This window comes from Podarcis bocagei (assembly GCF_964188305.1).
Source record: "Podarcis bocagei genome assembly, chromosome: 13".
NCBI classification, from domain to species: domain Eukaryota; kingdom Metazoa; phylum Chordata; class Lepidosauria; order Squamata; family Lacertidae; genus Podarcis; species Podarcis bocagei.
In genome coordinates, this window is record NC_138138.1 from 55,365,609 (window position 1) to 55,381,478 (window position 15,870).

The 15,870-nt window shown below is 50.6% G+C and overlaps 1 protein-coding gene across 1 annotated transcript; it reads left to right on the plus strand.

The window, feature by feature from the left end:
• Positions 1-3,060: 3,060 nt before the first annotated feature.
• CD68 (CD68 molecule) lies at positions 3,061-13,769 on the plus strand. Its single transcript, XM_081168162.1, has 6 exons — positions 3,061-3,256; positions 4,346-5,022; positions 8,524-8,643; positions 11,381-11,453; positions 12,063-12,230; positions 12,835-13,769. Exons 1-6 carry the CDS (start codon positions 3,202-3,204, stop codon positions 12,972-12,974), a joined length of 1,233 nt encoding a protein of 410 aa, XP_081024288.1. The 5' UTR covers positions 3,061-3,201; the 3' UTR covers positions 12,975-13,769.
• The last annotated feature ends 2,101 nt before the right edge of the window (positions 13,770-15,870 follow it).

Here is a 15,870-nt window from a genome sequence, read left to right on the forward strand (position 1 = left end):
TCCTGCAAAATCCAACATTGCGATTTCATGTTGTGAGATCTTACAGGTATAGGGTGGCATGCAGATTTGATTGGTTAATGAAAACGCTTGATGGAGTACGCTGAAATGGTGAACTTGACTGGAAGACTCAAAGATAAGGACAAAAGAGACTTTTTTTAAAAAAAAAAGGCTGGGAACCTTTTAGGTTATACCTACAGAAAGAATGTAAAGAAAGAAAAGCAGTTGCAGGGTTTGACCAAAAACGTACAATTGGCAAAATAAATAGTGAAAGTAGAAAAATGAGGATAAAATGTTAGGAAGGACCATATTAAGATAATAAGCAGGAGAAATGAATGTGTAAAAAACCAGGAAGGGAAGTCGTGGGGAGGTGGTACTTGAGAATTCATTTTGTGTTTATATTGTTTGTGATTTTGTTTAAAAAATATAAACTTTAATAAAAAACATTTACCAAAATAATAATAATTACACTAACGAGGCAAGCCACATTGGGGCTGTGTTGCTCGGAAAGTGTGGGCTTATGACTACTTCAGTTGTATCTAATAACGTAAACCTTCTGTAAGCGAACAGGTGGCAGGTTCGATTCCCATCCTAGGCCGCTGCACATTCCTGCATTACAATTTATTGTGTATTTCGTATTTGTGGAGGGATGTGGGTGGCGCTGTGGCTTAAACCGCAGAGCCTAGGACTTGCCGATCAGAAGCTCGGCAGTTCGAATCCCTGTGATGGGGTGAGCTCCCGTTGCTCGGTCCCTGCTCCTGCCAACCTAGCAGTTCGAAAGCACATCAAAGTGCAAGTAGATAAATAGGTACCGCTCTGGCGGGAAGGTAAATGGCGTTTCCGTGCGCTGCTCTAGTTCGCCAGAAGCGGCTTAGTCCTGCTGACCACATAAAGTGAGATGAGCGCCACAACCCCAGAGTCAGCCACGACTGGAACTAATGGTCAGGGGTCCCTTTACCTTTACCTAATATTTGTGGGGAGCTGCCGAGAGAGGCCAAGGAAACCTAGACAGATGGGTGGCATGATAAATAGTAAAATTATTATCACGATTGATGACGCTCGTGTTCCCATCCGGTTCCAGAAGCCCCTGCTATCCTCTGTAAAAAGTTGCCCAATTCTCCTTTTGAGCCACCTTGAGCTGTGGTCCCAACCGTCAGGTTGGCGGCTGGGCTGGGCGGAAGAAACTCACTTGGGGCTCATTTTGGGTGTCTTCCCCATCACATGAGTGTCAGACTGTCCTCCTGCGGGCTGAGATGAGGAAGGAGGGATCTGCTGACTCACAGGCCAGCGAGGCCACCGTGACACACAGCCGGGTGATCTGTCTTCCCGGCCCAAGTCGGCTCGCAGCTCATCTCCTGCACCAGAGACCACCACCACCTGCCTCAAGGCACCCGGTATCGCCAGCATCATCGAGACCAGCAGTGCTGTTTCCTTTGTTGTTGTTGAGTCGTGTCCGCCTCTTCGTGGCCCCCTGAACCAGAGCATGCCAGGCCCTCCTGTCTTCCACTGCCTCCCGCAGTTTGGTCAAACTCATGCTGGTCTCTTCGAGAACACTGTCCCACCATCTCGTCCTCCGTCGTCCTCTTCTCCTTGTGCCCTCCATCTTTCCCAACATCAGGGTGCCCAGTTCTCTGGTCCAGGAGTGCTCTGGTCCAGGGGGTCACGAAGAGTCGGACACCACTAAACGACTAAGCAACAACCACAGCAAGAATGCCCCACTTTGGCCTGATCTATCTGCAGTCCTCTTCTTATTGGAACGTGTCCAGAGGAGGGCAACCAAAATGGTCCAAGGCCTGGAAACGATGCCTTATGAGGAACGGCTAAGGGAGCTGGGCATGTTTAGCCTGGAGAAGAGGAGGTTAAGGGGTGATATGATAGCCATGTTCCAATATATAAAAGGATGTCACATAGAGGAGGGAGAAAGGTTGTTTTCTGCTGCTCCAGAGAAGCGGACACGGAGCAATGGATCCAAACTACAAGAAAGAAGATTCCACCTAAACATTAGGAAGAACTTCCTGACAGTAAGAGCTGTTTGACAGTGGAATTTGCTGCCAAGGAGTGTGGTGGAGTCTCCTCCTTTGGAGGTCTTTAAGCAGAGGCTTGACAACCATATGTCAGGAGTGCTCTGATGGTGTTTCCTGCTTGGCAGGGGGTTGGACTCGATGGCCCTTGTGGCCTCTTCAAACTCTAGGATTCTATGATTCTACATTCTCACGATTTCTTTTTGTTTCTTTTTTTAAACCAACCTCCCCCCCCCCTTTTCATTTTATTTAGAAGGTTGATACCCTATCCCCCAGTGCTACCACTTGTGGGGCAGAGCGAGGTGGGGAAATCGCAGGATTTCAAAGCACGCAAACTCTACACAGCAGAGCAGCAGCTGAACTGGAAAAGCCTCTGGAAATCAATTTCAAAAAGGAATTTGCCTGTTGCCAAAAAAACTTCCCTGGAGGTTGGGCGCCGCAAACGGGTCCCAGCGCCTTGCCTCCAAAGATTGTGGGGGGGAGGATCGTGCCCTGCATGCTAGAATTCCCAAGTTTGATCCCGGGAAGTGTCTCCACATGTTGGACTACAACTCCCATCGTCCACGACAACAGGCTAAGCTGATGCTGGATGATGGGAGCTGTAGTCCAAAGATGCCTGGATGGCATCATGTTGGCTGATTTGCTTTAAATCAGGCATGGGCAAACTCCGTCCCTCCAGATGTTTGGGACTACAATTCCCACCATCCCTAGCTAACAGGGCCAGTGGTCAGGGATGATGGGAGTTGTAGTCCCAAACATCTAGAGGGCCGGACTTTGCCTATGCCTGCTTTAAAAGGTTCACTCACCTGTCTCCCAGAAGCCACTGCACCTGTCCTGTGCTGGGCAGGGCGATAAACCCGTCTGTCTCCCCCCAACCCCAGGTTAATTGTGGCTTTCGGTTTTTATTTAAAAAGCAGGAAAAGTTGCAGAGCTCAACAGTGGCGACAGAGAAGGTTCAGCTGCCGCCTGCGTCGTGTGTCAGGGGGAAGCAAAACTCCCCCGGATCCCGTGGCTACTGGGTATTTGGCAATTCAGTATCCCAACTGAGTCACTGGTTGTGAAGGCAGCAAATTTCATTTCCTTCCCTTTATTTGAGAGCTGCGGGAGCACGAGACAGAAGCGAGCGGAGGCTCCCAGGGCGAGAGACGGGAAAGGTGCAGCGGATCGAGCCCCGTTCGGAGAGATGGGACCAGCTGCGATGTCTTCAATTTGGCTCATCGGATGCTTCTTCCTGGCAGGTTGGTACATATATATTTGTCCGTACCTGGCCTCCAAGTTCCCTTAGAAAGGAGCTAGGCAGCAAGAAACAGAGAGTTGCTGTGTTCGGAGGGACCCCAAAGCTCATCCAGCCCAACCCCAAGCAATTCAGGAATCTCAGCTAAGAGTCCGTGACAGTTGGCCATCGAACCTCTGCTTAAAAATCTCCAAGGAAGAAGAGCCCATATCCGCACAAGGGAGAATGGTTCCGAAAAACCTGTTGACTCCTCTCCAAAAGAGGCAGCCTGGTTTGGATGTTGGACTGGGAGACCCGGACCCGGGTTCAAATCCCACACCAGTTCAGCCACGAAACCAACCTTGGGGGGCCTGCCTTGTGTGTGTTCACGGAGGAAGAAGAACCATGCGAACAACCTTGAGAAAATGGTGGGACGGAAAGGCGATAGGTTTTGATTCAATTAATAAATACAGTGGTACCTCGGGTTAAGAATACGTTCCGGAGGTCCGTTCTTAACTGTTCTTAACCTGAAGCACCACCTTAGCTAATGGGGCCTTCTGCTGCCTCGCAATTTCTGTTCTCATCCTGAAGTTCTTAACCCGAGGTACTATTTCTGGGTTAGAGGAGTCTGTAACTTGAAGCGTCTGTAACCCGAGGTACAGCTGTAGGTCAACCGGAGAGATGTTGTTAAGGACTATCTTGGGAAATATTATAAAATTAGGGAATGTTAGACTGATTGTTGGATAGAATCTAAGTGGTTAACAGCTGTAATGATAAAGATAATTGGGGGGGGGGAGAGAAGAAAGGAAGGTGTAAAATTAAGTGAAAATTAAGGGTGAGGATTTGCTGAATGAATAATTTGAATTGGAATACAAAAAGGGGAGGTATGAGGAGGTCCGAGAAATAAGTCAAAAGAAAAGAAGTGAATGAAATTATATGTGTTTTTAATTTTTGTATTTTTGTTTTTTGTCTTTTTTGTCTAACTTTGAAAAGTTAATAAATATTATTTTTTAAAAAATAAATAAGCTGGGGTTAGGGGCTAGGGAGGTTGGAAGCTTGGCTGTCACCCATGGGTGCCCAAGACTGATGTTTCCATCTCTCTCTTTCTGCCCAGCTTACAGCTCTGCTCAATATACGGAGACGTCCCAAGCAGCCATGAAAGAGACGGGATTTGTGGAGTCTCCGCTGTGCTCTGGCGCTGATGTCTCCGACCCAGGCTGCCCGCGCCGCAAGAAGTCGGTTACGCTGCTGCCCTCATTCACCAAGACCACGGCGCACCCCACGAAACACACCACGGCGCACCACACAACACACACCACGCCACGGCCCACGAAACACACCACGGCGCACCACACAAAACACACCACGCCACGGCCCACGAAACACACCACGGCGCACCACACAAAACACACCACACCACGGCCCACAAAACATACCACGGCGCACCACACAAAACACACCACACCACGGCCCACAAAACATACCACGGCGCACCACACAAAACACACCACGCCACGGCCCACAAAACATACCACGGCGCACCACACAAAACACACCACACCGCACCCCACAAAACACACCACACCACACCCCACAAAACACACCACCCCGCACCCCACGGCGCACCCCAGGAACCGCACCACCCCCCACCCCGCCCCCACCCATGAACCCACGCAACCACCCGTTGTCCGCGTTGGAGATTATGCGGTCCCAAAGGGCTCGAACCCGTGTTTGCGGGTTCAAGCAGCACTGCAGCTCCGAGTCCGCTATACCGACAAGGCCAAGCAGGAGGTAAGAGATACGGGTGGCTGTTGGGGAGATGGCGATTCCGTGACCTCGGGAGGCTGTGGCCTGTCCTCCGTCGGAGGCTTTCAAGCCCAGGTCGGGACGGCTGCCTGTCAGGGGTTCTGGGTTGGGCTGGATAATAATAATTATTATTTATACCCCGCCCATCTGGCTGGGTTTCCCCAGCCACTCTGGGCGGCTTCCAACGGAATATTAATATACAATAACCTATTAAACATTAAAAGCTTCCCTAAAGAGGGCTGCCTTCAGATGTCTTCTAAAAGTCAGGTAGTTGTTTATTTCCTTGACATCTGGTGGGAGAGCGTTCCACAGGGCGGGCGCCACCACTGAGAAGGCCCTGTGTCTGGTTCCCTGTAACCTTGTTTCTCGCAATGAGGGAACTGCCGGAAGACCCTCGGAGCTGGACCTCCGTGTCCGGGCAGAACGATGGGGGTGGAGATGCTCCTTCAGGTATGCTGGACTGAGGCCGTTTAGGGCTTTGAAGGTCAGCACCAACACTTTGAATTGTGCTTGGAAACGTCTTGGGAACCAATGGAGGTCTTTCAGGACCGGTGTTATGTGGTCTCCCAGTCCCCAGTCTGGCTGCCGCATTCTGGATTAGTTGCAGTTTCCGGGTCACCTTCAAAGGTAGCCCCACGTAGAGCGCATGGCAGTAGTCCAAGCGGGAGATAACCAGAGCATGCACCACTCTGGCGAGACAGTCTGCGGGCAGGGAGGGTCTCATCCTGCCTACCAGATGGAGCTGATAAACCGGGGTCCCTCCCAACGCTACAATTCTGTGGTTGTGTCTGAACGAGGAATGTTGAGCAAGGAGGTGCTGGCGGCCTGGGCTCCTGGGGGACGGGAAGTGACTCTGAGTGGTTATTTCTGCTTCCCCTTTTTCCCTTTCCATATTGACACAGGCCCAGCGGCTGTATGTTGCACCGCCTGCCCTCGGCCTCCTTCCTGCCCCTCTGGTCTTGCAGGGGAAGACGCCATTTCCCTCGGCAAAGGTTCCCGATTCAATTTCCCGCAATGTAATAGGAAGCCAAGAGAACAGCTATGGCGGCAGTTGAAGCGAAAAGACGGGAAACGAAACTTTAAAACAAAGGGTTAAAGGGCAAAGTCCAAGCGAAGGATATTGACATTATCTGGTGGTTAAGTTCCACGTCTGCCAACAGACTTGCTTGAACAGGATGGTTCTGCTGTAATATGTAAAAATGAAGGGAAGGCAGAATCATATAAAACATGCCTGGAGGTTCTAGGCCTCATGAAAATCTCAAATTATATGTGGTTTTATCTAGGATTTGACGTCAAGGAGTGGCAAAGTTTCCGAATACAGTGGTGCCCTGCAAGACGAATGCCTCGCAAGATGGAAAACCCGCTAGACGAAAGGGTTTTCCGTTCTGGAGGTGCTTCGCAAAACGAATTTCCTATGGGCTTGCTTCGCAAGACGAAAATGTCTTGCGAAATCCTGCGGGGTTCCCCCCCCCTTTTCCCCAAGTCGCTAAGCCGCTTATCAGCTGATCCACTAAGCCGCTTAACAGCTGATCCGCTAAGCCGCTTATCAGCTGATCCGCTAAGCCGCTTATCAGCAGATCCGCTAAGCCGCTAATAGCGCTAATCCGCTTATGGGCTTGCTTCGCAAGACGAAAAAACCGCAAGACAAAGAGACTCGCGGAACGGATTCTTTTCGTCTTGCGAGGCACCACTGTACATCCGCCCTTAACAGACCTCTTAGGATTGCCTGATAAATATATGTATAGCCCAGTATTTAAATTCTGTGTTTATATTAATAGGTTTTGTGGGGTTTTTAGGGAAAAGGAAAATACACATTGGCTGGGCACTTAGAGGAGGTTACTTAATACTGGGGTTTCAATTGCTTCAATTGCCCTTGTATGGCTATCTGTCGTGGATGTTTTAGCTGAGAGTCCTACATTGCAGGCGGGTTGGACTGGATGACCTTTGGGGTTCCCCCCAATTCTACAATTCAATGATTCTGTGCTTCCAGTTCCACAATGCCCTCCCAAATGCAGGGGACCCAATCCCGAGGGTCATTTGCACCTTTCCCCGTTTACGGCATGCGGCAACATCTTCTGCTCGCTTGTGCTTTCGACAGCCTTTAATAAATTGATAAAAATTGTGCATGCTTTAGGAAGTCTGTGGCTTTGCAGTTTAGGCTTGGAAGCCGCAGGATCTTCAGAGGGAAGTGAGACTTGTGGGGTGGGGTGGGGTGGGAAGGTAGCAGTGTGCAATCCACAGACAAAAGACGAAACTGGCTATGTAGAAAAAAACCTGAGCAAAGGCCACAACATAAATGCAGATTATTGATAGATACGATAATCTTTATTGTCATTGTCCCATACAGAACAACAAAATTGAAAAAATCTACATCAGACATTCAAAAACCCACAAGCCTGCTATCCCAGCCTTGTTAGCTCCCTAAAAACTCTTGATACCCCATAATTAAATACAATATACTCTCATAGAGACTACCTTACACTGCATTTAAAACCAAAAATCGCATTTGGATAGAAAGTGTTTCTCAGGCAGCTAGTCCTGGTCTTTATAACCCTGTCACTTCTTCCAGAAGGCAGAAGCTAAAAGAGATCATTTCCGGGGTGTGTACTATCCTGCGCTATCTCTGCGGCTTTCTTATGACACCTGGAAGCGTAGATTTGATCCAAGGTGGGAAGTGGGCACCCAATTATTCTCTCCGCAGTCTTTACAACCCTGGACAGCATCAGATAGATAGATAGATAGATAGATAGATAGATAGATAGATAGATAGATAGATAGATAGATAGATAGATAGATAGATGAACTTTCCAAAAGGGAAAGAAAAACTCTGGTGGCGCAGCAATGAAACTGCTGGCACGTTTGCAAAGCTAAGCAGGAACTGGTATGGTTTCAAATTGGATGGGGCACGACGTGTTGAGATTCCCGCACTGCAGCGGGTTGGGCTAGATGACCCTATGGTTTCCCCTCCAATTCTACAATTCTGTCAGGGCTCACTCTGGGTACCAGCCGGATTATCTAGCCCCAAGCGGTGCACTGCACGTGGACTGTGGCCCCCCAACCCTCTCCTAAGCTGCTGCTTATGTACACGTGGGAAGAAAAACTGGAAGGAAGTTCTTCTCGCAGCACAGAGTTGAACTGCGGAACTCCCTCCCACTGGAGGCAGGGACGGCCACCATCATGGATGGCTTTAAAAAGAGGTAAATTCATGGAGGGAGTTATAGAGCTTTCCCCTTCCCCTGCAACAGGTAAGCTTGCTTTTCAGCTTCAAATCCTCCAGCGGGAGCTGCGTGACGACAGCCTTAGCTTTCTATGGCTATAGAAAGAAAGGAGCCTAGACTCTTGGGTCGCTCACTAAATGGGCGCGACGTGGCTGAATGTTGGGCTTGTGCCAGTTTTCCCCTCCCGCTCTAGGTCCAAGCTGAATTTCCCTGGGGATTTGTAGGGTCCTGCTCTCTCACACACACCTTCACTCTTCCTCTCTTCCAGCTCTGGGGGGACTTTGCAGTGAACCCCAACCGCACAGAGTTTTCCGGGAACTGTACCAACCAGACAGCCGTCATCCACCTGCATTTCCTAGAAGGCGACCTTCTCTTTACTTTCAGAAAGGTGAGAGGGAGGATTGGAGAGGGGGGCTGGCGGGGGTCATGAAAAGCCTGGTCTTTACAGGTACGCTGCCTCTGACCTTGGATGTTCTATTGAACGACTGTGGCCAACACCAAGCAGACCTCTCCTCTCTGCGAATTTCTCTGATCCTTTCCTTCTCTGAGAATTTCTTCTGGTCCCAAAGGAGGGTTGTTAAGGAGACCCCTATCCCACTCCCAGATGCATTTCCCTGAGAAGGGAACCAGTCTGGGAATAGCAGCGCTGAGAGAGCAATAAAGGTACCCTAACAATTCTGAACAAACTACAATTCCCAGCATTCTCTCGGCAAGGGCAGTCATTACCGCTTAAAGTGGCACGGCGCCAGTTTAAATGGACGGCGCCAGAGATTTGGAGCATCTAGCCTTGTGTCTCTCTCTGTGTTTACCTTTGATACTTCCAATCTAATATCTAATCTAAAATTATTATTATCAGGTTCAATTCAAGTTGATTAAGTTATTATCAGGTCCAATTCAAGTTGATTAAGTTATTATCAGGTCCACTTCAAGTTGATTAAGTTATTATCAGGTCCAATTCAAGTTGATTAAGTGTGTCTTCCTTCCTGGGTGGGAAAGTTTGGGAATGAAATGGGAATTGGGGGAGCAGGAACACTTAACCTATTAAACTTTCCAGCACCATTTTCCTCTCTGTGTTTATCTTAAAATCAGAGCAACGTACCCGTATTTTTCGCTCTATAAGACGCACCAGACCACAAGACGCACCTAGTTTTTGGAGGAGGAAAACAAGAAAAAAAATATTCTGAATCTCAGAAGCCAGAACAGCAAGAGGGATCGCCGCGCAGTGAAAGCAGCGATCCCTCTTGCTGTTCTGGCTTCTGGGATAGCTGCGCAGCCTGCATTCGCTCCATAAGACGCACACACATTTCTCCTTGCTTTTTAGGAGGAAAAAAGTGAGTCTTATAGAGCAAAAAATACGGCAATTTCTTTTAAAAGCTGATGAGTTTGTTTTAGAAGCTGGCCGAGTTCAGCGCATGACTGATGCGCTCATAGCAAACCTAACCTGGCACGAACACCAACGCAAATGTCTTCCTCGAAAGGCGGGTCCCTTGAACGTTCCCGCGTGGTACGGACCCACGCCCATCAGCCTGCGGGTTCAGGTGCGTCACGAGCGCAGCCGTGGGCGGCAAGACGACTCGGCTGCAATTTAGGAAGCTGATCTGGCCTGGAAACTCCTGGCTGATCCAAACCATGAGTCACTCTCTGGCAAAAGGTCCTTCGAGCCGGCTGCATCGGAGGCCGGAAAGACTGGCTTGGCAGAGGCCTGCTGGCGCGGCTGGCGCACGCCGACCCCATCCCGAGAATATAATAATAATTTATTATTTATACCCCGCCCATCTGGCTGAGTTTCCCCAGCCACTCCAGGCGGCTCCCAATCGAGTGTTAAAAACAATACAGCATTAAAAACTTCCCTAAACAGGGCTGCCTTCAGATGTCTTTTAAAGATAGAATAGCTACTTATTTCCTTCACAAGGGAGGGTGTTCCACAGGGCAGGGGCCACCACCGAGAAGGCCCTGTGCCTGGTTCCCTGTAACCTCACTTCTCTCAGGGAGGGAACCGCCAGAAGGCCCCCGGAGCTGGATCTCAGTGTCTGGGCTGCACGATGGGGGGTGGAGATGCTCCTTCAGGGATACTGGGCCTTTGAGGCCGTTTAGGGCTTTCAAGGTCAGCACCAACACTTTGAACTGTGCTCGGAAATGTCCTGGGAGCCAATGTAGGTCTTTCAAGACCAGTGTTATGTGGTCTCCCAGTCCCCAGTCTAGCTGCCGCATTCTGGATTAGTTGCAGTTTCCGGGTCCCCTTCAAAGGTAGCCCCACGTAGAGCGTGTTGCAGTAGTCCAAGAACCTAAGAAGAGTTTGCAGGATCAGGCCCCTCCAGTCTAGCATCCTGTTCTCACAGCGGCTGGCTAGAAGCCGTAACGGGAAGCTGACAAGAAGAAGAAGAAGAAGAAGAGTTTGGATTTGATATCCCGCCTTTCACTCCCCTTCAGGAGTCTCAAAGCGGCTAACAATCTCCTTTCCCTTCCTCCCCGGGATTCGAACACAAATTCCCCCTCTGCTTTCAGAAGCGTTTCCTGCCTCCGACCGTAGAGGGCAGAGCGTTAGCCATCTTGGCCGGTATCCTCTTCCATGGATTTGTCCAATCCTATTCAAGTGGAATGGAGTTCCGCAGTTCGCACTGCGTGAAAAAGGACTTCCTTTCGTCTTTCCTGAACCTCCAAACTTCCAGCTTCACGAATTCTAGTTGTTATGAGGAAGGAAAACTTTTCTCTCTCTGCTTTCTCCACGCCACACAGTTTTTTTGTTTCCATTTATTTATTTATATTTTATAAACGCGGGTCACATCGCCACTCCGCTCACCTCTTCCCCCAAATTAAAGTGTTGATTTCAGCCGCTGCCACTTCCCCTTCGGAGAAATACGTGAAGTTCAACCACCACATTGGAGAGGAGGAACAAAAACATGATTTTATTTCAAAGTTTGAAACTTCAAAATGGTTCGTTGGGAGGCTATTGCTGCTAGTGCTCAGCGAGGGCAGGGGGTGGGAATTAATCTGGAACGGGTGCTTCCAGCGGGCAGCGAATTGGCTTTGTCTCGTAAACCTCACAGATCCTAAGCTGCGGCCTGTGTTACCCTAAAACAGGCGTGGATCAGGAAAAACTAACCCAGGTTTCTTTGTTTCCTTAGAATTACACCAGAAATATATTCTACCTGAGTCGGGTACAGGCCTACCTAACGTACCAGTTCCATCAGGCTGCAGGTAAGGTCATTTGTGGGGGGCTGACTCTGAATTCGGGGGTCGCCATCATTGCTCACGGACCTCTTGAGGTGAGGCCTATTCCGCCATGGAAATGCTCAAATCGGGGTTGCTACACCAGTTGAGTTTCTGCCTGCCATGCAGCTCTTGAAAAAATACAAATGCCACGTCCATAGTAAGCCCTGTAAATGTTTTTTTATGGGGTTCCATCCCAGCCGCAAGCCTGTTTACGGCGGCTTTGGCCCGCCAGCAAATTTAAGAGGGTGATTCGGAGGCATGAGGGAACAGAAAGCGAATCCTGCCAAGATCCCTTCAGCAGCTAAAGGGATCACGGAGGAAGCAGAGGGTGTTGTTCCTCCTTTGCGGGGTGGAGCAAAAAGAGCCATGGAGGTCGGTCACGTTCCAGAGGGTTGGAATAAATGACCCCTAGGTTCCCTTTCCAACTGTACGGTTCTGCGAACCCGCACAGCGATTCTGCCAGGTAGGCTATAAGCTGAGATTTGCCATGGCTTCCCAGAGGCGATTATGTCTTAATCCACATGCTGTGTTAAGATTCAAGAAGGGTTTCCGGGTGGTTCAACAGGCCCCAGACGACTCTCTTTGTCCCTCCAGCGAAATCCTTCAGAGCCGACAATTCCTCTCTCCGCGAGTTCGAGGCCAGACTCGGACACTCTTACCAGTGCCGGAACCGCACCTTGGTCCTGGCAGAAGGCTTTCATCTCAACGCCCTGCAAGAGCGAGTCCAGGCCTTTGAGCTTCAAGGTGGAAAATTTGGGGAAGGTGAGAGACTCCCGGCATCGTACCGCAGGCAGTTCTTTATTTCCTTTTCTTTAAACAGCTATACTTCAGTGTAAAGGGACCCCTGACCATTAGGTCCAGTTGTGGCCGACTCTGGGGTTGCGGTGCTCATCTCGCTTTACTGGCCAAGGGAGCTGGCGTTTGTCTGCAGTTTTTCCAGGTCATGTGGCCAGCAGGACTAAGCCACTTCTGGCGAGCCAGAGCAGCACAAGGAAACACCGTTTACCTTCCCGCCAGAGCGGTACCTATTTATCTACTTGCACTTTGACGTGCTTTTGAACTGCTAGGTTGGCAGGAGCAGGGACCGAGCAACGGGAGCTCACCCCGTCGCAGGGATCTGAACCGCCGACCTTCTGATCGGCAAGCCCTAGGTTGTGCGGTTTAACCCACAGCGCCACCCGCGCCCCCATACTTCCATGTGCAGGTGTCTTAATAATCCGATGCATTGTTAGTCTAAACTTTCCATGCCATCCTTTTGGCACAGTCCTTTTGCCCGCAGACTTTCCGAGTGTCTCTCCAGTTCAGTGTTTCGCACATCCCGATTTTCCTTCCTCTCCTCACTGAATTCCTTCTTTGCCTGTTTCAGCCGAGATCTGCCCGGAACAGAGACGCACCCTCTTGGTGCCCATCATTATCGGCGTCCTCCTTCTGGTCCTCATCCTCATCGTGGTCGTGGCCTTTTTGATTGGGCGAGCGCGTGGCCACAGGGGCTATCAAACCATTTAAAGGGGAGCCGTTTTCTGCACGCAGCTGGGCCTAAAGAGAACCAAGAATGGGGTTTTGTTTTTTTTAAAAGGGGGGTGTCTTTCTGCAACAGGGGGACAGGGGGTTGCCCCACCCCCCAAGGGTGGGGTGGGAGTTCTCCGAGTTGCTAGACTCGCACCTGTTTCATTCACTCGCTTGGACTGCTGGTTCGCACAAGACACACCTGGGGGAAGTGAAAAGGACGATGTGTTTCTGCACAAAGGTGCAATTTGTGGGCTGAGGGGCAGTCACATCTCACTTGTGTCAGACTGCGCTTTAAACCTGGGAGGAGAATCACAGAATTGTACTGCTGGGATCCCCAAGGGTCATCTAGTCCAACCCCCTTCCCGGAATGCAGCTATGGAACCCCCTTGATAGGTGGCCATCCGACCTCTGCTTAAAAACCTCCAATCTCAATTGAAACGAGGCTGGGCTTATTTCTGGAGCAACTATCTTGTTAAGATCAAGTGTTTGGGCAAAGTCTTTGCACTGACCACGTAAAGTATTATCCAGGTGTGGGACTCTCCCCGAAAACTTGTATTAAGAACTGGTGCACATACCACTGATATTCCGAAATGGTGTATGTCCATTCCGAAAGTACGCCTTATAAGCTCCTCCAGATTGCTCCTCAAGCCCTTTCATCTGCTCTGCTCTGCGAACCCTTTAGGGGGACTCGAGACCCCCCTCAACTTCATACGCAAAGTGCGCTGATCCTAAGCTCTTCAGGCCAAAAACCCCACCGCTCACAACAGGTCAAATAAATACCTTTGAAAATTATTCAAGTATTGGTGGTTTCTCTTCCTCCTTGACCCGAGTGCGAGGAGTAGAAAGGGCAGTTCCCAAACGTCAACAATGACGTCTCTGGGCTGGGAAGGGTGTACAGCGAGGCAGTACGGCTTATTGAAGTCTCATGGCCTCATCAGGATCCTACAAACCCTCCATCCCCAATCCCATCGCACCTGACATTTGACCAGGTTTCCAAACTTGCCTGGAAATTCACACGGCTGTGACGATACCTTTGTGGACGGAGAGATTAGTTTAGACGTCTCTGGCTTTTATGTGCCTGTACTGCGCCCAGCCGTACAAAGATTAAGCACGTCTCATTTGATCCCCACAACAAACCCTGTAAGGATAGGCTGAAAGTGACAGACTGGTTCAAGGTCACACACCCAGGGAGTTTCGCGGCCGAGTGGGGATCCGAACCCGTGTCTCCCAGACCCTAGTCTGACACTCTCACCACCAGACCACATTGGCTCTGGAAATCAGACTCTTTTCCACACACACATATGCTTCCCGTGTTCCAAGAACTGTAATAGCTTAACCTGAAAAACTACAGACGTAGCAGTTTTTAGCTCAACACAGGAAGCACGTGACATAGAAAGATTTTATTAAAGTCTAGTATTTTATTAAAGACTAGTATTTAATATTTAGTATTTTATTAAAGACTAGATTTTATTAAAGACTAGTATTTTATTAAAGACTAGTATTGGAGCTGAGGCTCCAATACTTTGGCCACCTCATGAGAAGAGAAGACTCCCTGGAAAAGACCCTGATGTTGGGAAAGATGGAGGGCACAAGGAGAAGGGGATGACAGAGGACGAGATGGTGGGACAGTGTTCTCGAAGGGACCAGCATGAGTTTGACCAAACTGTGGGAGGCAGTGGAAGACAGGAGTGTCTGGCGTGCTCTGGTCCAGGGCGTCACGTAGAGGCGGACACGACTAAACGACAACAGTATTCCCCACTTCCCGCAAGCTCCAAACCCACCTTCCCATCCAATCAGATACGGCACACTCACTTCTAACCTCCAAATTCCAAATATTATTCGGCCTTCCCCAATGCACACACCCCTCCAAGGCATCCTGCTTTTCTCCTTTTCCCAACCCACCCTTGCATTTTTGGCACTAGTCCTCAAGATCGGAAACACACATCAGGTGGAATAACTGCTGATAACATTATCGAGGGAGGTTGATGATGGCGAATGTTGAACTTTACAATACATGGTGTCCATGCGCCTGCGCCAACCTGCTGCCACTGGGCAGTTTTGGACTCTTCAACTCTTCTCAAAGCCCCTGCCAGCCAGGGCAGATTTGCCTGCCAAAACGTTCTGTGTAACCCAACGGCCTGCGGATTCCCGCAGCGACACGAGCTGCTCCGTTCCCAGAGGAGCGTTTTGCAGCTACTCCACTTCTTCCCCAATCAGCCTCTCAGCGCTGACGCCAGTGCGTCACGGATCGCCACGGCCTCCGCGTCTTCCTCCTGCTCCCCGCCGTCGCCGAACGGGTGTTCCTCCCGCTGTTCGTCAGCGTGGTGTTCCATCCAACAGGGCTGGAAAACGTCTCCCCGCGCCTCACAGACATTGTGGAGGGTGCAGCAGGCGGCGATGAGGGTGGGCAGGAAGGAGACGTCGGTGTCGTTGCGTTTGGTGAGGCAGCGCCAGCGTCCCCGCAGGCGGCCAAAGGCCACCCCCACCACGGTCCGTGCGGCAGCGGCGTACTCGTTGAAGCGGTGTTGGGCAGGAGTTAGGACCTCGTCCCGGTAGGGCCTCATGAGCCACGGGAGGAACGGGTAGGAGCAGCCGCCCAGCAGGTAAACGGGCACCTGCACCCCACGGATGGCTTGGGACGCCCCCGAAAACAGCTCTCCCTCTTGCGCACGCTGGTACAGCTCCGACGTGCACAGAACCTGGGTGTCCGTCACCCGTCCCGGGCAGCCGACGTTGATGTCCCAGAAACAGCCGCGGGAATCGACGGCGGCCTGGACCACCACCGAGTGCCAGCCATGGCGGTTGTAGTAGCCGGCGGCGTTCTCGTTGGGCGCGCGGATGGGGACGTGCAGGGACCCCAGCACGCCGGCCAGCTGGGGCAAAGGGAAGCCGT